At 45.9% G+C, this 24,679-nt stretch overlaps 1 protein-coding gene across 8 annotated transcripts in view; it reads left to right on the plus strand.

Moving 5' to 3' along the window:
- The window catches only part of LOC145073067 (beta-glucosidase 11-like), a 45,026-nt gene extending 21,799 nt beyond the window's left edge, over positions 1-23,227 (plus strand). For 2 of the 8 annotated variants that reach the window (XM_079019611.1, XM_079019618.1), the window contains one exon: positions 2,001-2,031. In XM_079019611.1, coding sequence (XP_078875737.1) covers positions 2,001-2,016 — 16 coding nt within the window. In that variant the 3' untranslated portion in view covers positions 2,017-2,031. Of the gene's footprint in view, positions 1-2,000; positions 3,199-3,263; positions 6,628-6,908; positions 6,986-7,760; positions 7,829-8,119; positions 8,269-11,413; positions 11,598-23,185 lie in introns of those variants that run through there. The other 6 variants (XR_013691226.1, XR_013691225.1, XM_079019616.1 and 3 more) reach the window with 6 other exon arrangements.
- The last annotated feature ends 1,452 nt before the right edge of the window (positions 23,228-24,679 follow it).

Genomic DNA, 24,679 nt, shown 5'->3' on the forward strand with positions numbered 1-24,679 from the left:
TTCGGAATCGGTTTCGTGCTCGTAAGTATGCTCTTCTTCTTCCTCGGTCTCGTACTCGATATCTTCTTGAATTGGTTCTTCAATTGTCAATGAGGCATTGGATGCTCCGGATTTGTTGCTCTTTTTCTTGCTGAAAATGGACTTTAAGTTTTTGAGTGGTGAGTTCTTTGAAGATGCGGATTCTCCAACGGCTTTGCCCTTGCTCTTCCTTAGCGCGGATTCCGGGTCTTCAAGAGGGGGGACCAGAGGTGTATCAGATCCTCGGGTCATGAAACAACTGTAAACAAAGAAAAGAAACAAAACGCGTAAAAAGAACAAAAACGAAATAAAAAAATTAAAACTGAAACAACGATGTACTCGCCGAGTCTTCTCGAATGCACTCGGCAAGTTCAAGGCAAAAAATTTCTAGTTATCCTAAAAACAGAATTTTATTGAAACTAATTCTACTTACTGAATTACTTTGTAAATAACTTTGTGTAAGATAAATCCCACACAAAGGATCGATTAAACTAGAATTTAATATTAATTTTAGAACCGTTCCCCGGCAACGGCGCCAAAAACTTGATGTGTGCAAACTCACTTAGTTTTAAACCTACTTTTAATTATCAAATAACACACAAAAGGCAGTGAACCTATCAATTGTGGTATAGCTAAATAAGCAGGGTATCGATCACAGGGAACGGCAAATTAAAACTAAAAACTAATTTTATCTAAGTTAATTAATAAGTAGGGGTTTTCTCTAGTTTTACAAGACTAGAAACTTACTAACTATTACTTAATTTAAGAACTAGAAAATAAAGACTTAACTAGATTCAATAATTGGAAAGGAACTTCTGTTTAGTTCAACTTGGTTGACTCTATGGTTGATTTCAAGGTAATGGTGCAATGGATTAATTCTTTCGTTGGTTACCGATTCAAGTGATTAGATTCGTATTCACTACCCTAATCCTTAGCAAATAAACTAACTTAAACAGTGGCCAATTGTCTAATTTAATTCAATTCACTAGATTAATTATTCGGGTTAAGTTAGACTTGCAATAGTTAACTAAATTATTCTTTTAATCAACTTCTTGTTTGATGGTCATCTTACAAGCTTGCACATGGATTTACTTAATTTTCTTATTAATTCTAGTTTCATATTCATTAATCCTAGACATATATAGCATAGTGATCACATAGCATATGAGGTTAATAATTAATAGATGTTCATGCTAATCAATTATCTTCCTATTAACAGAAAATTAATTATTATTCACACACAAGGTTCTTTAGTAAGCTAAAATAACAAAATTCACCAACTTGGAATTAATCCTACCAATCAATCAAACCAAATTGTCAACTTTGTATCCCCAAACAAAAGTCTACAAGTTTTAGCTCATAATTGAAGTAAATAACAACAAACAAACAAAGTCAAATTGCTTAACCATAATGATAAAACAAAAGAATAAGTGGAATGATGAAATTTTGCCTCAATTACTCTCCGGAATTGAATTCTAGCTTCTTTCGTCATCTTCTAGGGTTTCTCTGGCTTCTCAATCGTAGCAAAGCACTTCTGAATCGTTCCAGAACTCCTCCCCACCGATCTGTGGAGTTATCTATAAATATCCGAATCGACTCGTCGAGTCAGGTGGTGACTCGTCGAGTCCCTCTCACATTCCCCGTATTGTGATAACTCTCTGGGATCCCGAATCATTATCTTCTCGATTCTTCGATTGGACTCGCCGAGTAGCCGATCAGACTCGCCGAGTCAGTGCCATTTTTAGTGTTTTTCTTCTTTATTTCATTCTCGATCTTCTAACTGTTTCTCCCGCTTCCTTTCGCTTCCGAGCTTCATCTTTGGACTGAAAATATAATTTAAACACTTTTAAGTATCTTTTGTCCATAATATGCAATAATTTGGCTAATAAATGAATAATAATGTATACTTAATATGAACCAATTATGCACATATCAGTGAGTATGCTCGAATGGAATCTAATTTATCGTATGTTGTATTTCAGAGGTAGATCATGGTGAGGACACGTTTGATGCCCGAGAGCAGTGATACCAGTGATGAGGAGATCCGCCGGATCATCCACGAGGAGGTGGCTGCGGCCATCAGGGCAGAGATACCAGAGATGTTCGGGTCTATTAAGACCACGCTGATTGAGACTTTTGACGAGCGTTATGCCGCTCTTTCTGAGGCTGCTGTTGCAGCGGCCACCGCAACTATTGCTGCCGCGAGGCCGCAAGGTGGTGATGCGTTGCTGTTCCGGGAGTTCAGCAACACAAAACCACCAGAGTTCGATGGGACCCAGGACCCGGTGGCAGCTATGAGGTGGATTTCTGACATAGAGGGGTGTTTCTTCACTTGCTCATCTCCTGAGCATTTGAAGGTTCGGTTTGCGCTGAACCAGCTTCGCTTGGGAGCGAAGGACTGGTGGAAGTTTGTGACGGCGCACTTTACGCCTGCTGAGCTTGCGGCAGTGACCTGGGAAAGGTTCACTGCCATGTTTCGAGATGAGTACGTTCCACAGGTGGAGAGGGAGCGTTTGGCCCAGGAGTTTTTGACCCTCAAGCAGGGTACCAAGTCGGTTACAACGATTACTAGGATGTTCCATGAGAGGGCGATGTTCTGCCCTGAGCACGTGTCCACCGAGCAGGCACATATGAGCCGATATCTGAGTATCTTGAGGCGAGACATTCGGGAGTTCGCGGCGAACTCCTCGTACCGGACATTTGCTGAGCTTCAGGCAAATGCCCGGAAGAGGGAGATTGAGCTAGAGACGCAGGCCAGGGAGGAGGCGAAGTCTCAGGGGAGGGATCGGCGACCGACACAGTCTCAGCCGGCAGCCAAGCGGGCCAAGCCCGCTGATCCCAAACCAGGGAGCCAGAAGGGCCGCACTTATGGGAAGTGTGACAAGGGTCATGATGGAGTCTGTAGAGCGGGATCTTGCTACAAGTGTGGAAAGGAGGGGCACATGGCCAAGGACTGCCCCAAGGGGTTTGCGGTGTGTTTTCACTGCAATCAGACCGGACACCGGAAGGCAGAGTGTCCGCAGTTGCGAGGATCATCTGAGGGAGCACCTCAGGGATCTGCCCCTGCTGCCATCGGAGCTACAGAGAGTTGGCCAGTGAAGGCCGAGGCACCGAGGGCACGAGGGAGAGCTTTTCAGCTGACCGCGGAGGAGGTCCGCGCAGCACCCGACGTCGTGGCTGGTATGTATTCTTTCGTATATTTATTTTGATGTTGAGATATTATGCTTATATTATGTTGTGCGTAGGTACTTTTCTTGTGAATTCTGTACCTGCCTTGGTGTTATTTGACTCGGGTGCGAGTCGGTCTTTTGTATCTTTGGCCTTTAGTCAGCATATCAGTGTTAGTCGTGAGGCGTTGAGTCGGCCTCTGAGAGTGTCCATAGCTGATGAGAGGGTGATATATGCCACGGAGGTTCTCCGAGGGTGCGTAGTCGAGATTTTCAGTGTTGAGTTCCCGATTGATCTAGTTCCTATTGCGATGGGTGATGTCTGTGTCATTGTGGGCATGGACTGGTTGAGTCGATTCGGTGCGGTTATCGACTGCGAGCGACAGCTGGTGACCATACGAGACCCTAGTGGGGGAGTTCTTTCGGTGTACGGCGAGGGTACACGTTCAGGATCAGCGTTTTGTTCGGCCGCTAGGGCGAGGCAGTGTCTACAGCAGGGCTGTAAGGGTTTTGTGGCGTATGTGATGGATACGCGGGTGGATTCCGAGAGGCCGAGTTCAGTTGAGGAGGTTCCAGTGGTGCGTGAGTTCCCGGATGTATTTCCCGAGGAGTTACCGGGTGTGCCTCCTGTGAGGCAAGTGGAGTTCAGTATCGATTTGGTTCCGGGGTCCGCACTATCGCTAAGGTGCCTTATCGTCTTGCACCTCCAAAGATGCAAGAGTTATCCTCGCAGCTTCAGGAGTTGCTGGGAAAGAGGTTTATTCGGCCGAGCAGCTCGCCGTGGGGAGCGCCTATCCTGTTTGTCAAAAAGAAGGATGGTTCACACCGGATGTGCATTGATTACCGGGAGTTGAACAAGCTGACGGTCAAGAACCGTTACCCGTTGCCGAGGATCGACGATTTGTTTGATCAGTTGCAGGGAGCATCTTGGTTCTCCAAGATCGACTTGAGGTCTGGATATCATCAGGTGAGAGTGCGAGATGAGGACGTCTAGAAGACAGCGTTCAGGACGCGTTATGGGCATTATGAGTTTATGGTGATGCATTTCGGGCTCACCAATGCCCCGGCAGTGTTCATGGATCTCATGAACCGAGTGTGTAGGCCGATGCTGGATCGGTCGGTGATTGTATTTATCGACGACATTCTGGTATATTCGAGATCTAGAGAGCAGCATGAGGAGCATTTGAGAGAGTTTCTCGGAGTTCTGAGATCGGAGAGGCTTTATGCTAAATTCTCCAAGTGTGATTTTTGGTTGCGAGAGGTCCAGTTCTTAGGACATCTCATTAACCAGGAAGGGATATTGGTCGATCCGGCCAAGGTTGAGGCGGTGATGAGTTGGGAGGTGCCGAGGTCACCCTACGAGATTAGGAGTTTCCTGGGGTTGGCAGGGTATTATCGGAGGTTTATGAAGGATTTCTCTAAGATCGCAGTGCCACTCACCAGATTGACCCGGAAGGGTGTTGCTTTTTCATGGGGCCCCGAGTAGCAGGCCTCCTTTGAGACACTTCGCCAAAGGTTGTGCGAAGCCCCGGTGTTAGCCCTCCCGGAAGGGATGGAAGACTTTGTGGTGTACTGTGATGCATCGATTTTGGGGTTGGGAGCGGTACTGATGCAGAGAGGGCATGTGATAGCATACGCATCGAGACAGCTGAAGCCTCATGAGACGAGATATCCCACCCATGCATGATCTAGAGTTGGGGGCAGTGGTGTTCGCCCTCAAGATTTGGCGTCACTACTTGTATGGGGTACGGTGTACGATATACACGAACCATAAGAGTTTGAAGTATTTGATGGATCAGCCCAACCTGAATATGCGTCAGAGAAGGTGGTTGGATGTGGTGAAGGATTATGATTGTGAGATCCTGTACCACCCAGTCAAGGCTAATGTGGTAGCCGATGCATTGAGCCGCAGGGCGGAGAGCACCCCGCTACGGGATGTATGTTTGAGATTGACCGTGATAGCTCTAGTGTTGGACGCCATTCGTGGGGCACAGGCCGAGGCTGTGCAACCTGAGATACAGAAGAAGGAACGGGTTGTTGGTTTGCTTTCAGAGTTCGTTACCGATGGTCGGGGGCTTATGACATTCCAGGGGCGTATCTGGGTACCGTTTGTGGGAGGAACGCGTACCATTTTGATGGAGGAGGCGCATCGGTCGAAATTTTCGATCCATCCGGGGGCCACTAAGATGTATTTGGATCTGAGAAAGGAGTATTGGTGGCCCTGTATGAAGAGGGATGTCGCGTGGTTTGTTGAGAGGTGCTTGACCTGCCGTAGGGTTAAGGCCGAGCACCAGAGGCCGCATGGTAAGTTGCAGCCATTGGAGGTTCCCGAATGGAAATGGGAACAGATCACTATGGATTTCATCAGCAAATTGCCAAGGACTGCCAGAGGAGTTGATGCAATTTGGGTGATTGTGGACAGATTGACGAAGAGCGCTCACTTCCTTGCTATCAGCGAGAGTTCTTCGGCATAGAAATTGGCGGAGGTGTATGTGAGGGAAGTGGTATCTCGGCATGGGGTGCCGATCTCGATTGTTTTAGACCGTGATGTGCGCTTCACTTCCAGATTCTGGAAGAAGTTTCATGAGGAGTTGGGTACTAGACTGCATTTTAGTACCGCATATCATCCCCAGACAGACGGTCAGAGTGAGCGGACGATTCAGACGCTCGAGGACATGCTCCGAGCATGTGTGTTGGATTTCGGGGGTAGCTGGGATGCATATTTGCCCTTGGCAGAGTTTTCCTATAACAACAGCCATCATTCGAGCATTGGTATGCCACCCTTTGAGCTGTTGTATAGGAGAAGGTGTCGGACCCCCATTTGTTGGGGAGAGGTTGGACAACGGGTAATGGGCAGTACAGAGATCGTGCTTTAGACGTCAGAGCAGATCCAACAGGTCAGACAGAGGTTGTTGACCGCTCAGAGCCGACAGAAGAGTTACGCAGACAGGCGCCGGTCCGAGCTTGAGTTCCAGGTCGGCGACCTTGTACTCCTGAAAGGAGTGATTCGATTCAGGAAGAGGGGCAAGTTGGGGCCCCGGTATATTGGTCCTTTCCGTGTGATCGCGAGGGTAGGCCGGGTAGCCTATCCTTTGGATTTGCCAGCAGAGTTGGGGCAGATTCACGACACTTTTCATGTGTCGCAGCTGAGGAAGTGTATAGCCGACGAGTCGGCAGTGGTTCCATTAGAGGATATTCAGGTGGATGCGAGCCTGAATTATGCCGAGAGACCAGTGCCCATCAAAGATCGGAAAATCAAGGTTCTGAGGAACAAGGATGTACCCATGGTGTTGGTTCAGTGGCAGCATCGGAAGGGGTCAGAGATGACCTGGGAGCCGGAGCGTGAGATGCGTGAGCAGCATCCGGAGCTATTTGCAGGGCGAGACTTCGAGGGCGAAGTCTAGTTCTAGTGGGGGAGAATTGTAACAGCCCGGATTTCCAGGTATCTTTTATTCATATATTTTTGGTGTTTTGTGAAGGGACTCGGCGAGTTGGAGCTCAAACTCGCCGAGTAGGATCGCGGTTCTGGACGCGGGTTCGCGCCTGGATTCGGCGAGTCCGCGTTGTTTAATGAAACCCTAATTTCCCAGTCCTAAGCCCTATTTAAAGGACCTTATGGCCCTTCATTGCGGCTACCTTGACCTTGAGAGCACCTAAACAGCTGAGGGTTCTTGTGAGTAAGATAAGAGGCCATTATTCACCAATTTTGTGTGTATTTGCAAGAAAGGAAGAGGAAAATCAAGCTAGGAGAGTTGGGGAGCTTGGATCTACTTCCATTTCGTCAGAGGAAGCTTCTTGAGGTATCATTCAGAGCTTATTCTCGTATTTTTGTTGATATGGTCAAATCTAGGGTTTCTTCATGCCTTGTTTGCCTTGTATTTGGAGTGTGAGAGGTCCCATGGGGATATGGTACCTAGATCTGGACCTTAGCAGGTCCAGAGAGTCCCAAATTCCATGCTTTATGTCCTTCCTTTTGGGTTGGAGACTTAGGTTGCCATCTTAGAGGTCATTTCTTCAAAAGGAGCCTTGTAGGTGTTGCATGGTAGCCAAGACTGTGACTTTACGTGATGAATGAGCTTGGGAGGGCCAGATCTATGATTTAATGGAGCGGATCTGACCTCAGAAGCGGGATTGAGTTGATGCATGGCATGGACTCGCCGAGTCCGAAGAACAGACTCGGCGAGTAGCATGAAGATTGTCCTTAACCACTCAGCGAGTGGTCTTGCCGAGTTAAGGGTTGACTCAGTGAGTCAGGGAGAGTTAGAGAGGGTTGATAGGTGGACTGAGTCGAGCTGGAACTCGCCAAGTTGTTCTTGAGACTCGGCGAGTTGAGTCGTGGTGGCCCTGCGATTCATGCCAGGTGGGACTCGTCGAGTTGGGGGTGTACTCGACGTGTCAGGAGAGGATTCTAGGGAGTCAGTGAACACGTATAGACTCGCTGAGTCGCCCTAGTGCACTCGCCGAGTCCGGTCAAAGTTAACCGTTGATTGTTGACCAGAGTTGACCAGTGTTGACTTGATAGGGGTAGTCAACCTTAGTGGTAAAAGTGTTAATTAGAGATATATGATGTTATAGGAGGATTGTAGCTCGGAGGATCAAGCACGAGTGATTTCCAGGATTCGCGAGTTATCGAGATATACGAGGTGAGTCTGCTCACTATACTTTACCTTGAGTAGGTAATCAAAGTATGTGACAGAGTATTTGTATGCTATATGTATGTTATGTGTTGTACTGCATTATTTCTAAGTGATTTATGTTGTGTATGTTTATAGAGTTGGAACCGATAGGTTCCCAGAGTTAGAACCAGTAGGTTCACAGAGTAGGGTCTACGGACCCACAGAGTTATAGCCTCGAGTGGCTAATATGTGTTATGTGTGGTATATTGGGGAACTCACTAAGCTTTGTGCTTACAGTGTTAGTGTTGTTTGTTTCAGGTACTAGTGATGACCGTGGGAAGGCGCCGGCTTGATCTGTACACACGCATGGGATTTTTATGATATGTGATCTTGGGATTTTGTATGATATGGATTGGAGTTTTAAACTTGATGTTTTATGAAAATTAAATGAAAATGTTTTTATATTATGCGAAAAATTATTTTGAAATTTATGATGTTACATGAGGATGATTAGTAAGACTGCGGTGTGGCCCGTAGCATTAGATTAGTAAGACTGCGGTGTGGCCCGTAGCATTAGATTAGTAAGACTGCGGTGTGGCCCGTAGCATTAGATTAGCAAGACTGCGGTGCGGCCCGCAGCAATCGTATGAGAGTATGGTTAGGCTACGGTGTGGCCCGTAGCACTGGTTTAGTAAGACTGCGGTGTGGCCCGTAACATTAGATTAGTAAGACTGCGGTGTGGCCCGTAGCATTAGATTAGCAAGATTACGGTGCGGCCCGCAGCAATCGTATGAGAGTAGGTTCAGGCTACGGTGTGGCCCGTAGCACTGGTTTAGCAAGACTGCGGGGCGGCCCGTAGCTTTGGTTGGCTGGCAGCGTAGAAGTGTTGTAAGACTACGGGGTGGATCGTAGCATTCATCGGTCCCTATTCGTTAGAGAGAATGTATCAAGTGTATGATTTAGTGGCAGAGTGGATTGAGCGGCTATCGGTGAAATTCAGATAGTTGGTCGTGGGGTGCTCGACATCAATTATAGTAGAAAGAATGCCCAGTGGATATTGGCGATAATGACCCGTAGTGGAAGTAGCAGAAGTAATGGATTAGTGAAGATAGGATCTTCACAGTGGCAGGGGAGATAGTTTTTTTGGGGCATCGCCTTGGGAAGGCAAGGGAATGGCTTGAGGAAAGAAGGGGTGAATCCCTATGGGTTCAGTTGCGGTACTCGGAGAGTACCAGAAGGTTGTCGTCTGAGTAAGTTGTGTTTCCAGAATAATCAGGGTCAGAGTTGACCCGAAATGATTATCCGCAAGGATTTGTGTTAGTCAGAATGACCAGGTGGAAGACCAGTGAAGGTAGGCAGCTGGTGTTGGGATAATTGGCGGGTTTTGGAAGCAGATCGCAGGCAGTGGACCATGGCAAACTTCGAGGATGAAGTTTAGTTTAAGTGGGGGAGATTTGTAACACCCAAAGTTTTGGAGGCCAAGAAAGGAAAGAAAACCCTAATTTTTAGGGGCGACTCGGCGAGTCCAAGGAGGAACTCGGCGAGTCCGAGCGGGATCCGGGTCGAGGAGTAAGTGACCGACTCGGCGAGTCGGCCAAGGTGACTCGGCGAGTCTATTCTGTGCATGGAAAACCCTAAATTCGGGACTTGGAGCCTATATAAACGTCTTAATCTTCTTCCTAGGGTTCCTTACTGCCTCTTTAGCCCTGGATACCAAACCCTAGCCGTCATATCCTTTGATTGAGCCATTTGTTGCCTTGGAAGGTGCATTAAAGCTTGGAGAAGGAAGAAGGAACTTGGAGGAGCAAGAAGGGACTATAGATCTGGGATTGTGAGTTCATTATGAGCATTTGGAGGTAATAAACTAGTTCCTGGACCCTTTTTGCACCTAGATCTATGTGTGGTTGTTGGAGCTTTTTAGCCATAATGTTATTATTTTGAGTTAGAAGCCAGATCTGAAGTTGCTACTTCAGATCTAAGCATATTATGGTCTTGAGAAGCATAAAGTAGCAGCCCTTGAGTTGATTATGGAGCCTCGTTGCCTTAAACCCTAGTTTATGGTGTATTTTGCTTAGATCTCCTTCTCTACACGTAAAGTTTGCATCTTAACGTGAGGAATAGGCTTGGGAAGGGTAGATCTACAGATTTGAGTCCTTGCATGACTCAAAAGTCCTCTGCATGTATGAAGGACCGGATGGACTCGACAAGTCCTTTGAGTGGACTCGACGAGTAGCTTTAAGATGAGGAGGAACTCGACGAGTGGGATGATCAGCTCGTCGAGTCGGATGAAGTTGGGCATGAACTCGGCGAGTTGGAAGAACAACTCGGCGAATCAGGTCGCGAAACCCCAAACCCTTCGAGTTTAGACTCGAATCAATGAGTCGATTAGAGACTCGGTGAGTTGGACAGGTTAGGACTCGGAAATCGGTAGACTCGGCGAGTCATGGACTGACTCGGCGAGTAGAGTCGCGAGTGGAAGGACTCTGGACTTATGAACTCGGCGAGTCAGTAGGGTGACTCGACGAGTAGGGTTGACCTGGAAGGTTGACTTTGACCAGGACTTTGACTTTGACCTGAGTTGACTTGGTTGCCTTTCGGGGGTCAGTTAGACTCAGTGTTGCCTTGACATTGGTAGCTCAGGGAGCGAGTGGAGCAGGGGTTCAGAGAGTTTTCGGTCAACAGCCAGAGGATTATCAGCAGAGTTCAGCAGTGCGAGGTGAGTCTCCTCACTGTTTGTATGGGTCTAAGGCACCAATGCCGACCCATTTAGAATATGCATGAAAGACCAGGGGGTGGCTCCTGGCACACTGTATGTCATTATGGATGATAGGAAGACCCGGGGGTTAGCCCTAGGCAATATGCATGAAAGACCAGGGGGCGGCTCCTGGCACACTGTATGTTATTATGGATGATAGGAAGACCCGGGGGTTAGCCCTAGGCAATATGCATGAAAGACCAGGGGGCGGCTCCTGGCACACTGTATGTTATTATGGATGATAGGAAGACCCGGGGGTTAGCCCTAGGCAATATGCATGAAAGACCAGGGGCCGGCTCCTGGCACACAGTATGTTATTATAGATGATAGGAAGACCCGGGGGTTAGCCCTAGGCAATATGCATGAAAGACCTGGGGGTGGCTCCTGGCACACAGTATGTTATTATGGATGACAGGAAGACCCGGGGGTTAGCCCTAGGCAATATGTATGAAAGACCAGGAGGTGGCTCCTGGCGCATTGTATGCTATTATATATATGAAAGACCAGGAGGTGGCTTCTGGCACACTGTATGCTGTTTAGCTAAGTAGAGTAGTATGTACGGTTGTCTTTGTGATACTTGCATAAAAGACCAGGGGGTGGCCCTTGGCACATGTCTGTAAGACCAAGGGGTGGCCCTTGGGACTTGTCATTAAGACCCAGGGAGCGGCCTAGGCTTGACCAGGAAGACCACGCGCGGCCCGTGGCATAATGGAAAGACTATGTTTGGCACATAGCCCCTTACTTGATTATGGATAAGTCGGTTATGTATGGTTCTTGGCTATGAATGGTTTGTATGGTATGTGGTATCTGGGGAACTCACTAAGCTTCGTGCTTACGGTTTTCAGTTTTGGTTTCAGGTACTTCCGGTAGCGGATAATGGAGCTCGGGATGATCGCATGGCACACACCATAGATTAGTCAGCCTGGGAATGTTTTACTCTGATAATGAACATGTGTTTTGAAAACTAATACTCTGTTTATGTTTTGAAATGATGATTTTACTTTAAGTAATATTTTATTAAAAGAAATTTTTAGTCTTGAATTTTGGGACGTTACAGGTAGGCCCAAAAATGCAAGGATTAAGCAACCTTTTTTTTCCCCTTAACGTCAGGATTTAGGGTTTGGATTCATGAGTTGGATTATTGGCCTAATTTCTAATTAGGGTTTTATACTTGTGATTTAGTGAGAGGATTTCACGAGTTAGCAACTCGAGTGTGATTTGATACCTTCGGTATGAGGTGAGTTTCCTTCACTGTATTCGTGTGTAACGACCCAAAAATCACAATTAAAAATTTCCTTAAAAACATTACTAAAATCATATTTATAAGAACTGTATCATAAGTCATAACATAATTTCTCGAGTATTAAATCAAAACATAACATCATTATCAGAGTCAAACGTTCCCAGGCTAACTGACTATGGTGTGTGCACTGCAATCTTCCCGAGCTCCTCTTTTGAAAACCGAGTACCTGAAACCAAAACTGAAAACCATAAGCACGAAGCTTAGTGAGCTCCCCCAATCTACCACATACCACACAATAACATACAAAGCACATACTGGGCCTTGCCCACTGCATCGGACCGAAGTCCGGGCTAACTGGGGCCTTGCCCCCTACATCAGACCGAAGTCCGAAGCTGACTGGGACCTTGTCCCCTACATCGGACCGAAGTCCGAAGCTGGCTGGGACCTTGTCCCCTACATCGGACCGAAGTCCGAAGCTGACTGGGACCTTGTCCCCTACATCGGACCGAAGTCCGAAGCTGACTGGGACCTTGTCCCCTACATCGGACCGAAGTCCGAAGCTGACTGGAACCTTGTCCCCTACATCGGACCGAAGTCCAAAGCTGACTGGGACCTTGTCCCCTACATCGGACCGAAGTCCGAAGCTGACTGAACATAGCATGAACATATCCACTAGCATGAACACACATATACTACATCGGGTGTAACGACCCAAAAATCATGACTAAAAAAAATTCTTTTAAACATTACTAAAAATAGATTTATAACAACGTATCATAAGTCAAACATAATTTTTGGAGTATTAAATTCAAAACATAATATCATTATCAGAGTCAAACATTCCCAGGCTAACTGACTATGGTGTGTGCTCTGCAATCTTCCCGAGCTCCTCTTTTGAAAACCGAGTACCTGAAACCAAAACTGAAAACCGTAAGCACGAAGCTTAGTGAGCTCCCCCAATCTACCACATACCACACAAAAACATATAAAGCACATATTGGGCCTTGCCCACTGCATCAGACCGAAGTCCGGACTAACTGGGGCCTTGCCCCCTGCATCGGACCGAAGTCCGGAAACTGACTGGGACCTTGTCCCCTGCATCGGACCGAAGTCCGGGCTAACTGGGGCCTTGCCCCCTGCATCGGACCGAAGTCCGGACTAACTGGGACCTTGTCCCCTGCATCGGACCGAAGTCCGGGCTAACTGGGGCCTTGCCCCCTGCATCGGACCGAAGTCCGGACTAACTGGGACCTTGTCCCCTGCATCGGACCGAAGTCCGGGCTAACTGGACAGAACATAACATAAACATATCAACTAGCATGAACACACGTATACTGCATACTACTTCGGGCCGTAGCCCGGAACACATAACACATAAATCCTGTCTGAGCCACGAAGGCATCAAACATACTAACTACTATATCAGATCAACATCCGAAAACTACTGCTAGCTAAACGGGCCGGCATTGCGGCCTTAGACCCATTCCTACTGGAAGGAGACTCACCTGAACTGCTGAGCCCTGCTGATAAACCTCTGGCTGCTACTCGACAATCCCCTAAACCGCTGCTCCTCTAGCTCTCCGAGCTATCAATATACATATAACACTTAATCTGACAGTCAACTAAGTCAACTCTGGTCAAAGTCAACCTTCCAGGTCAACCCTACTCGCCGAGTCTTCCTAAAGACTCGCCGAGTTCATAAGCTCAGGGTCTTTCTTATTCGCGACCCGACTCGCCGAGTCAGTCCATGACTCGCCGAGTCCAACTAGTTCCAAGTCCTGACCTGTCCAACTCGCTGAGTCACCACCCGACTCACTGATTCGAGTCTCAACTCAAAGGGTTTAGGGTTTCGCGATCTGACTCGCCGAGTCCAAGAACAGACTCGCCGAGTCCTAGACAATCTTCAACCAACTCGTCGAGTTGTTCATCCAACTCGCCGAGTCCATGCCTAACTTCATCCGACTCGACGAGCTGTTCATCCTACTCGTCGAGTTCCTCCTCATCTTCAAGCTACTCGCCGAGTCCACTCGAAGGACTCGCCGAGTCCACTCGAAGGACTCGCCGAGTCTATCCAGTCCTCAATCCATGCAGTGGCTTTTCGAGCCAAACAGAGCTTCCAACTCAAAGATCTATACTTCTAGGGCCTATTCCCCACGTAAAGTGGCAAACTTTACGTGTAGATTGAGAGATCTATGCTCAAAACACACTAAACTAGGGTTTATGGCAAACATGCCTCTTCAACATACCAAGGGCTGATACTTTAGGGGATTCAAGACCAAAACCAACATGGATCTGAGGTAGCAACCTCAGATCTGAACCTCCAACTCGAATTGGTTACATATCATACCAATAATGACCAAAACTCACACATAAGAATACATCTAGATGCAAAGGGAGTCCAAGCAACAACTTATTACCTCCAATTGTCTGAAATGACTCCTCAATCCCAGATCTACAGTCCCTTCTTGCACCTCCAAGGTCTTTCTTCCTCCTCCAAGCTTTAGTGCACTCTTCAAGGCAAGATCTAGCTCAAATACGGATATGGCGGCTAGGGTTTGGTGTTCTGAGGTAGAAAGGCAGTAAAGGAACCCTAGGAAAGAGAATGAGACGCTTAAATAGGCTCCAAGTCCCGGATTTAGGGTTTTCCTTGATCAGACCCAACTCGTCGAGTCTCCTTGGCCGACTCGCCGAGTCGGTCGCTTTCACCACAACCCGGATCCCGCTCGGACTCGCCGAGTCCCTCCATGGACTCGCCGAGTCTCCCCTAAACTTGAGGTTTTCTTTCTTTTCTTGGCTTTCCAAACTTTGGGGTGTTACATCGGGCCGTAGCCCGACTCACATATCACATAAATCCTGCCTGAGCCACGAAGGCATCAAACATGCTAACTACTGCATCAGACCGGAGTCCAGAAACTACGGCTAACTGAACGGGCCGGCATTGTGGCCTTAGACCCGTTCCTACTGGAAGGAAACTCACCTGAGATTGCTGAACTGATGCTGCTAATCCTTTGACTGCTACTTGACCTCCGACTCCAAACAGCTGCTCCACTAGCTGCTCGAGCTACCAATGCCAAGATAACACTTAGTCCAACTGACCTCCAAAAAGGTCAACTAGGCCAACTCTAGTCAAGGTCAAAATCCTGGTCAAATTCAACCTTCCAGGTCAACCCTACTCGCCGAGTCCACCTAATAACTCGCCGAGTTCATATGCTCAGGGTCCTTCTATTCGCGACTCGACTCGCCGAGTCAGACCATGACTCGCCGAGTCAACTATTTCTGAGTCCTGACCTGTCCAACTCGCTGAGTCTCCACCCGACTCGTTGATTCGAGTTTCAACTCGAAGGGGTTTGGGGTTTTCGCGACCTGACTCGCCGAGTCCAAGAATAGACTCGCCGAGCCCAAGGAAATCTTCATCCAACCCGTCGAGTTGTTCATCCAACTCGCCGAGTTCATGCCTAACTTCATCCGACTCGACGAGCTGTTCATCCCACTCATCGAGTTCCTCTCATCTTCAAGCTACTCGCCGAGTCCACTCGAAGGACTCGCCGAGTCTATCCAGTCCTTAATCCATGTAGTGGCTTTTCGAGCCAAACAGGGCTTCCAACTCATAGATCCATACTTCTGAGGCCTATCCCCTACGTAAAGTGGCAAACTTTATGTGTAGATCAAGAGATCTAGGCTCAAAACACATTCAACTAGGGTTTATGGCAAACATACTTCTTCAACATACCAAGGGCTGATACTTTAGGGGATTCTAGACCAAAACAAGCATGGATCTGAGGTAGCAACCTCAGATCTGGACCTCTAACTCGAAATGGTTACTTATCATGCCAAAAAATGTCCAAAACCCACACATAAGAATAGATCTAGGTGCAAAGGGAGTCCAAGCAACAACTTATTACCTCCAATTGGTCTGAAATGTCTTCTCAATCCCGAATCTACAGTCCCTTCTTGCACCTCCAAGGCCTTTCTTCCTTCTCCAAGCTTTAGTGCACTCTTCAAGGCAAGATCTAGCTCAAAAACGGATATGGTGGCTAGGGTTTGGTGTTCTGGGGTGGAGAGGCAGTAAAGGAACCCTAGGGAGGAGAATGAGACGCTTAAATAGGGTACCAAGTCCCGAAATTAGGGTTTCCAAACCCAGACCTGACTCGCTGAGTCCACTCGCCGACTCGCCGAGTCGGTCACTTGCTTTACACCCGGATCCCGCTCCGACTCGCCGAGTTCCTTCCTGGACTCGACGAGTCAACCCTCTTCAACTTAGGGTTTTTCCTTTCCTTTCTTGACCTTTCTGATTTCGGGTGTTACAACTCTCCCCCACTTAAACTAAACTTCGTCCTCGAAGCTTGCTATGGCCAACTGTCCTGCGAACTGCCTCCAACTCTCTGTCTGGGAAACTAACACCCTTTCGTCCATCACTCCTGCCACTCACAGTGCCGGTCACTACTGTAGGTACATACTGAATCCTTCTCTTTTCCATAATTTCCTCAACGTTACTTCCTCCGACTGAAAATCCTGTTGCCCCTCATCCGCCTACCGGATGCACTGAGACTACCCAGGTCTAACTAATCTGCCGATAACTGAGTTACCGGACTCCCACCGGTCACTACACTCCATCGCAATATCCTAGTCGCTCCCAGCGACTCCGCAAGATTCCTTGACTATTTATAACTATTCTGACCACTCTGCTGCTCATACTGAAACGATGCTGCTGGAACCAGCTTGCTTATCTCCCACCTGATTACTCGACTCCTACTAACTCAAGCCTTCCATCCTTAAGGAAAAACTGCCTGCCTAGCTATCCTTACAGATCACTTATACTTGGAAGAAGGCTCCACTGATCCTGCTGAGAGGGACTTGCCATTACCAAATCAACCAACTATACTAACACTGACCCTCACACTGCAACTATCCGCAGCACGGAACTGCCTGAAACACTGAACTGACTGAAACACTAAGCTGCCTGAAACACTGAACTGACCGAAACACTGAACTGACTGAAACTCTGAGCTGCCTGAAACACTGAACTGCCTGAAACACTGAGTTCCAACTCAGCTGTGGAGTCAAAGGACTCCCCACTTAGTCGCTCCCACGACTTCTGAACGAAATCTTTCTCTGGAACTAGTTTCCACTAGTTATCCTGTCACTGTGGCTCTAACATCCTTCCGATCCAACCGATCGGGTCCATACGTCACATCCTGACATCGTCAATTCCGCGACTAACAACACGATGGCTCCCAGACTGAAGGTAGCTCTTAACATGCCCGAACCCCATCGGTCCACTACTAGTCTGATCTCATAACTGAAATACTTGGGAATCTGAAATCTAACCCATGGATTCCCATATCCTCACTGCTGCACCCGAACGGGTGGGAACTACTGCTTTCCCGCGCCCAACAACGTGCTCATGCTGCCTACCAATCTGATAAAGGCCACGGCTACACCCACGGACTTACAACTCTCTAATTCTATCTGGCTGCTAATGAATGCTACGGCTACCCCCGCAGACTTACAACACCACTACTACTACCTGACTGCTAGTGAATGCTACGGCTACACCCGTAGACTTACAACACTACTACTACTATCTAACTGCTAGTGAATGCTACGGCTACCCCCGCAGACTTACAACACTACTACTACTATCTGACTGCTAGTGAATGCTACGGCTACTCCCGTAGACTTACAACACTACTACTACTATCTGACTGCTAGTGAATGCTACGGCTACCCCCGCAGACTTACAACACTACTACTACTATCTGACTGCTAGTGAATGCTACGGCTACCCCCGCAGACTTACAACACTACTACTATCCCGAGGACATCCTGACTGTCCCTAGTCCCGCTAGTGATTCCTCATCTTGATTTCTCAAAAATAGCCCTCAATCTTTGAATACTGCATCATCCTCAACATCTTATATCCTTGATATACTTAGCTCTTCGTCGAGGAACTCTTCGGCTTGGTTCCCACACCAACCGTCTACTAATCCGGATACAAGAAGCTATTGTTGGGAAGTTTCCAAACTCCCAACTCCTGAATTTACACAATCCTGCATGCTAACTCTGCCACTGGCTACTAATACGAAGGCATCTCTTGCTAACTGTTCTCAGGATCCTCATTCCGACTCACTTGAGCCTCTACAGGTGGTCCTCCAATCCTGGATTCTCCACCAGCTTCTAACCATCTTGATTACATGAACTAACTGCTGGGAAGGTCCTCGAACTTCCAGTTCTGAACCTCTCGATCCATCGATCACTGTGCTACTATCATTTCTTCTCAGAGGACGCGCACTCATTTGAGTCTACGTGGCTCTTATCCTTGTATACTCGGAGGGTTCTCCCCCACTTGGATTCGACTAGATCCTTACTGCTCACTGGTCGAAAGGATTTCCAACCTTCCTTCCATTAAAAGGGCGATATGCTGTCCGCCGACGTTACCCTTGCCAGCGCTCCAACTTACTCTTACCAGATCCGCACCCTTCCTGCTAATTGACTGAGCACCCTTCGATCCTTAAATGTATTTGCTTTAAGGACTACATCCCGAGAGTCTGCGTTTGGGGTGCACATCCCCAACCCACTTCCTTACTGAACGCTAGCTACTCCACTAAAAACTCTGGGTTATCACTACTGAAAATATAATTGGTCATTGCCCGACTAACGCCTTCCGCAAGTAGTAAGGCACTACTGCATCTTACACATACATGCTGCAGTTACTACATCCGAAGTAACCTGATCTGGAGGGAACGACCTCCAATTCACCATTCTAATTCCAAGGTATGCAGATGGCATAAAACTCGACCACAAGCAGGTAATATAATACCTCAACACTCAAGCTTACTGATAACAATGCAGCAACATCACAATAATATCACAATAATAGATGACAAAAAAGCAAAAGATACATACCTCCATCACTCAGTGCTGCTCGAATCCCTACTGAAACCTACCGAAAACTCGGCTCCGAGCCGTAGGGGCCCTTGCCCGACCCTGATGTCCACTGGCGGCTCTCGAAGTCCCAGGGGCAGGAGCTGGCACCTGCCCTGCTGAATACAAACTCAGACAGTGGGCCTTCTTGTGGCCCCTCTGACCGCAATGGAAACATAACGGATCAAGTCTCTGGGCGATGGTAACAACACAGTCTCTGCTAAAATGACCAATCTGGCCGCACTTGAAACATCCAACATCGCCACGAATTCTACGCCTGCACACACCCATATGCGTCCTTCTGCACTTCCCGCATCGACTGCGGTTCTGATAGTTCCTCGTCCTCAAATCCGAACCCTTGAGCCTTTTACCCGAACCTGTGGCTACCTGAGTCTCATCCATTTTGCTCTTCCTTTCCGACTCCCTGCCCGATGGCTGAACAACATCTATCTGATCCTGGAGCCTCTCGATCAATCTATCAGTGATCCTCACGACCATGTCGGGCAGATCCTCGCGAATGACTCGCGTAACCTTCTCAACTATCCAATCATGCAAAGGTCTCTCTTGGAGACAGGGTGCCCCACTCACTCCTGTCCCCTGATGGCAAAAACTAGAAATGGGGTCTCCATCCCTGATGGATCCCCGAACTCCATAAGAATCGGGATCTAGACGAGCCCCAACCTGTTCTGAAACTATCCCGGCCTTAAAGGCCTCAAGATGGCTGTCCATGAGCTCCACAATGGCCTCTCTAACCGAACCGAAAATCACTGGAGTCTGATCAATGATGTTGCGCATGATCTCTGCGGAAATGAAATCCCTCATCTGATCATCATGCTGCCCGACTCTAAAGCCCGAGCCAGATCCCTCCTCGACGCCTGAACTGCTAACTGGTAGCTCTCGCAATGCCACCATGCTGAAAATATAACAATTCCTGATCAATTAACACACTACTGCTGAGGGATTTCTCACTCCACCAACCCTGGTTTTGTCTTGGCCCCTCTTGAATCGAGTACGGATCCTCTGCTTTCAGTAGTATGGGCCCCTAATACCTTCCACATCTATCCGTACTTTCCTCAAGAGTTACCTCAACTCCACCAAATCACTTTTACTAATACTGATCTCTGCTACTCTCATCCTAGGCTTGCCCTAGGGAACTTCTGACTCCACCTAAAACCAGTCCTCAGCTGCTGAAGGTCTCCTTGGGATGCCAATTATCCACCACCTGAACACCATCACATGTAATGAGGCTCGGATAATCCTTCGAGTAAAAGTCTCGTCCCTACAACGGTTGGACTCAGACAAGAGTTGCGCCGTAGGGCCAAATCCAACACTCTGAGATTATTCAACCCTGATCACATGTGATGTGACGTATTCACCTGATGGCTAACTCCCGTCACTCAGAGTCCCACAAAGCACAAAGCAAGCAACATTCGGATAAAGGAAACATACTCAGGCAAAACTATTCTCATAACAAGAAACTGCACTAGCATACAATGTTAAGCTCACACTATCAGACATCACCTACGCAGGCTATCCTACTACTGTCTACTCAATACTAGCATGCAATTCTCATCAAGCTGGAACACATAAAGCAGGCACATAAGGCATCATCCTAGATCCTTAGTCCTATTCTAGCATGCTGTTCTACTGAAGCTGAAACTGAAACTGAAACTGATACTGATAATCATAACATAACTTGTATGGGTGAATTGGGAGTACTTACTTGAGCTCGGCTGATTGCATGCACCACACCTTTATCTTGTTTAAGAATTCTTTTCTTTCTAAGTGCTTTTTAAAATTCCATTTGAAAACGTTTTTCCTTTTTGAAAATCTTTTTATCTTTCCCTTAGTTTGAGTCCAGATACACCCGGAGGTGCATCCGAATCCCTCAAACCAAGACTCTGATACCAACTTGTAACGACCCAAAAGTCACAACTAAAAATTTCCTTAAAAACATTACTAAAATCATATTTATAAGAACTGTATCATAAGTCATAACATAATTTCTCGAGTATTAAATCAAAACATAACATCATTATCAGAGTCAAACGTTCCCAGGCTAACTGACTATGGTGTGTGCACTGCAATCTTCCCGAGCTCCTCTTTTGAAAACCGAGTACCTGAAACCAAAACTGAAAACCGTAAGCACGAAGCTTAGTGAGCTCCCTTAATCTACCACATACCACACAATAACATACAAAGCACATACTGGGCTTTGCCCACTGCATCGGACCGAAGTCCGGGCTAACTGGGGCCTTGCCCCCTACATCAGACCGAAGTCCGAAGCTGACTGGGACCTTGTCCCCTACATCGGACCGAAGTCCGAAGCTGGCTGGGACCTTGTCCCCTACATCGGACCGAAGTCCGAAGCTGACTGGGACCTTGTCCCCTACATCGGACCGAAGTCCGAAGCTGACTGGAACCTTGTCCCCTACATCGGACCGAAGTCCGAAGCTGACTGGAACCTTGTCCCCTACATCAGACCGAAGTCCAAAGCTGACTGGGACCTTGTCCCCTACATCGGACCGAAGTCCGAAGCTGACTAAACATAGCATGAACATATCCACTAGCATGAACACACATATACTACATCGGGCCGTAGCCCGACTCACATATCACATAAATCCTGCCTGAGCCACGAAGGCATCAAACATGCTAACTACTGCATCAGACCGGAGTCCAGAAACTACGGCTAACTGAACGGGCTGGCATTGTGGCCTTAGACCCGTTCCTACTGGAAGGAAACTCACCTGAGATTGCTGAACTGATGCTGCTAATCCTTTGACTGCTACTTGACCTCCGACTCCAAACAGCTGCTCCACTAGCTCCTCGAGCTACCAATGCCAAGATAACACTTAGTCCAACTGACCTCCAAAAAGGTCAACTAGGCCAACTCTAGTCAAGGTCAAAATCCTGGTCAAAGTCAACCTTCCAGGTCAACCCTACTCGTCGAGTCCACCTAATAACTCGCCGAGTTCATATGCTCAGGGTCCTTCTATTCGCGACTCGACTCGCCGAGTCAGACCATGACTCGCCGAGTCAACTATTTCCGAGTCCTGACCTGTCCAACTCGCTGAGTCTCCACCCGACTCGTTGATTCGAGTTTCAACTCGAAGGGGTTTGGGGTTTTCACGACCTGACTCGCCGAGTCCAAGAATAGACTCGCCGAGCCCAAGGAAATCTTCATCCAACCCGTCGAGTTGTTCATCCAACTCGCCGAGTTCATGCCTAACTTCATCCGACTCGACGAGCTGTTCATCCCACTCGTCGAGTTCCTCTCATCTTCAAGCTACTCGCCGAGTCCACTCGAAGGACTCGCCGAGTCTATCCAGTCCTTAATCCATGTAGTGGCTTTTCGAGCCAAACAGGGCTTCCAACTCATAGATCCATACTTCTGAGGCCTATCCCCTACGTAAAGTGGCAAACTTTACGTGTAGATCAAGAGATCTAGGCTCAAAACACATTCAACTAGGGTTTATGGCAAACATACTTCTTCAACATACCAAGGGCTGATACTTTAGGGGATTCTAGACCAAAACAAGCATGGATCTGAGGTAGCAACCTCAGATCTGGACCTCTAACTCGAAATGGTTACTTATCATGCCAAAAAATGTCCAAAACCCACACATAAGAATAGATCTAGGTGCAAAGGGAGTCCAAGCAACAACTTATTACCTCCAATTGGTCTGAAATGTCTTCTCAATCCCGAATCTACAGTCCCTTCTTGCACCTCCAAGGCCTTTCTTCCTTCTCCAAGCTTTAGTGCACTCTTCAAGGCAAGATCTAGCTCAAAAACGGATATGGTGGCTAGGGTTTGGTGTTCTGGGGTGGAGAGGCAGTAAAGGAACCCTAGGGAGGAGAATGAGACGCTTAAATAGGGTACCAAGTCCCGAAATTAGGGTTTCCAAACCCAGACCTGACTCGCCGAGTCCACTCGCCGACTCGCCGAGTCGGTTACTTGCTTTACACCCGGATCCCGCTCCGACTCGCCGAGTTCCTTTCTGGACTCGACGAGTCAACCCTCTTCAACTTAGGGTTTTTCCTTTCCTTTCTTGACCTTTCTGATTTCGGGTGTTACACCGTGGGTCGAAGGCACTAATGCCAACCCACTAGATTATGTTTGTAGTATGATGATTATCTTCGTGACAATTACATGTTATGCATGTATCTGCTTGATGTCTATATGACTCTTACTTTTATGATTATATGTGTTAGTGGTAGGGGTGAAATAGACCTGATACTAGTTGAAAGATATCAAAGGGGGTGAAATAGACCTAGTATTGGTTGAAAAATACCGAAAGGGTGAAATAGACCCAATACCGAAGGGAGTGAAATAGACCCAATACTGGTTGAAAGATATCGAATGGGGTGAAATAGACCAAATATGTTTTTTAGTGTTATATATGTATGGTATGAGGTATTTTGGGGGGAACTCATTATATTTTGTGCTTGCGATTTTCAGTTTATGTTTCAGGTACTTCGAGCTTGAAAGGGAAGGACCCGACTTGATCACACTGCATCCACCTATGTTTTCCGTATCATGTGATTTTGAGATTTTATACTCTGATAATATTTTACTATGATATACTTTCAACTGTTTGATGTGATTATCGTACAATTTGAATGAATTTAAAAATAAAAATTTTATCTGAATTTTTGGAATGTTACAATTTATAATATTACTCAACACCATTTCGCATTAATATTCATTATTCAAAGCTTTAGAAATAGTTATATTTTTTGTGTACAACAAAAAAATGTTATATATATATATATATATATATATATATATATATATATATATATATATATATATATATATATATATATATATATATAGGAGGGTTCAATTGAGAAAAAAAAAGGTTGAGAATGGGGGAATCATTCTCAGTCACTCATTTATTTTTGCCGCAAAAGCCTCCGTCGTACCAGCAGAAATGAGAAAGGAATAGACATGTGTTTTCCAACAAAACATGTTTTCTTAAACTATGTTAATCATTACCTTAATATATACAAAAACATAGTTTTTTCGTTTTTTTTTTTTTTAATTTTTAAGAAGCTATTTTTATCGAAAAATGATTTTAAATATACCAAAATTCATGATTTTTTATTCTCTACAAATAGACATCCATATTGATATAGTTTTAAGATAAAATAAATTTTTTTTTTTTTTATATTTTCAGCTATCGTTATTCATAAGTGAATAAAAATGAATCAAGTTTTTACTACAGTACATTCGTTATTCAGTTATGAATAAAAACTATGATTATTTTTTTTATTTTTTTTATTTATTTATTATTTTTTTTTACAATTGAAGTATCATTCATATATGAATATAGCATATAATAAACATAGTATATTCATATTTAAGTATTAGACAATGCATTCACTTATGAATATTACATAGTATATTCACTTGTGAATATTAGATGATATATTCACTTATGAATATTAGATAATATTTTCATATCTAAATATTACATAGTATTATATGACATATCACATGTGAATATTACATAGTATATTCATTTGTGAATATTAGATGATATATTCACTTATGAATATTACACAGTATATTCACATATGAATATTACATAGTATTTTCACAAATATATATAATTTTTATATGTTATTCACATATGAATAACATACAGACTTGCATATTTGTTTTTTTTGTTTTAATAATCATATACTGAGAAAACATATTCATATATGAATATAACGTGGTAATTTAGTTCATGCATTTCATCAAACAGTTGGAGTGCATACAATTTAACTTTTTTTAAAAATGTTAAAAACATGATATTTTGACTATTTAAATCTTACAAAAGAGTAGATTGATAGAGAATTATATGAAATTTTTCAAAAAAAAAAAAAAACGATTTGATATTTTTCTAACCTTAATTTTCAAGTTTTATTTGATAATCGATGTTGAATGAATGATATGAAGTGAATT

The sequence above is a fragment of the Lactuca serriola genome, chromosome 9 (genome assembly GCF_051521515.1).
Source record: "Lactuca serriola cultivar US96UC23 chromosome 9, Lser_US96UC23_V15, whole genome shotgun sequence".
NCBI lineage: Eukaryota > Viridiplantae > Streptophyta > Magnoliopsida > Asterales > Asteraceae > Lactuca > Lactuca serriola.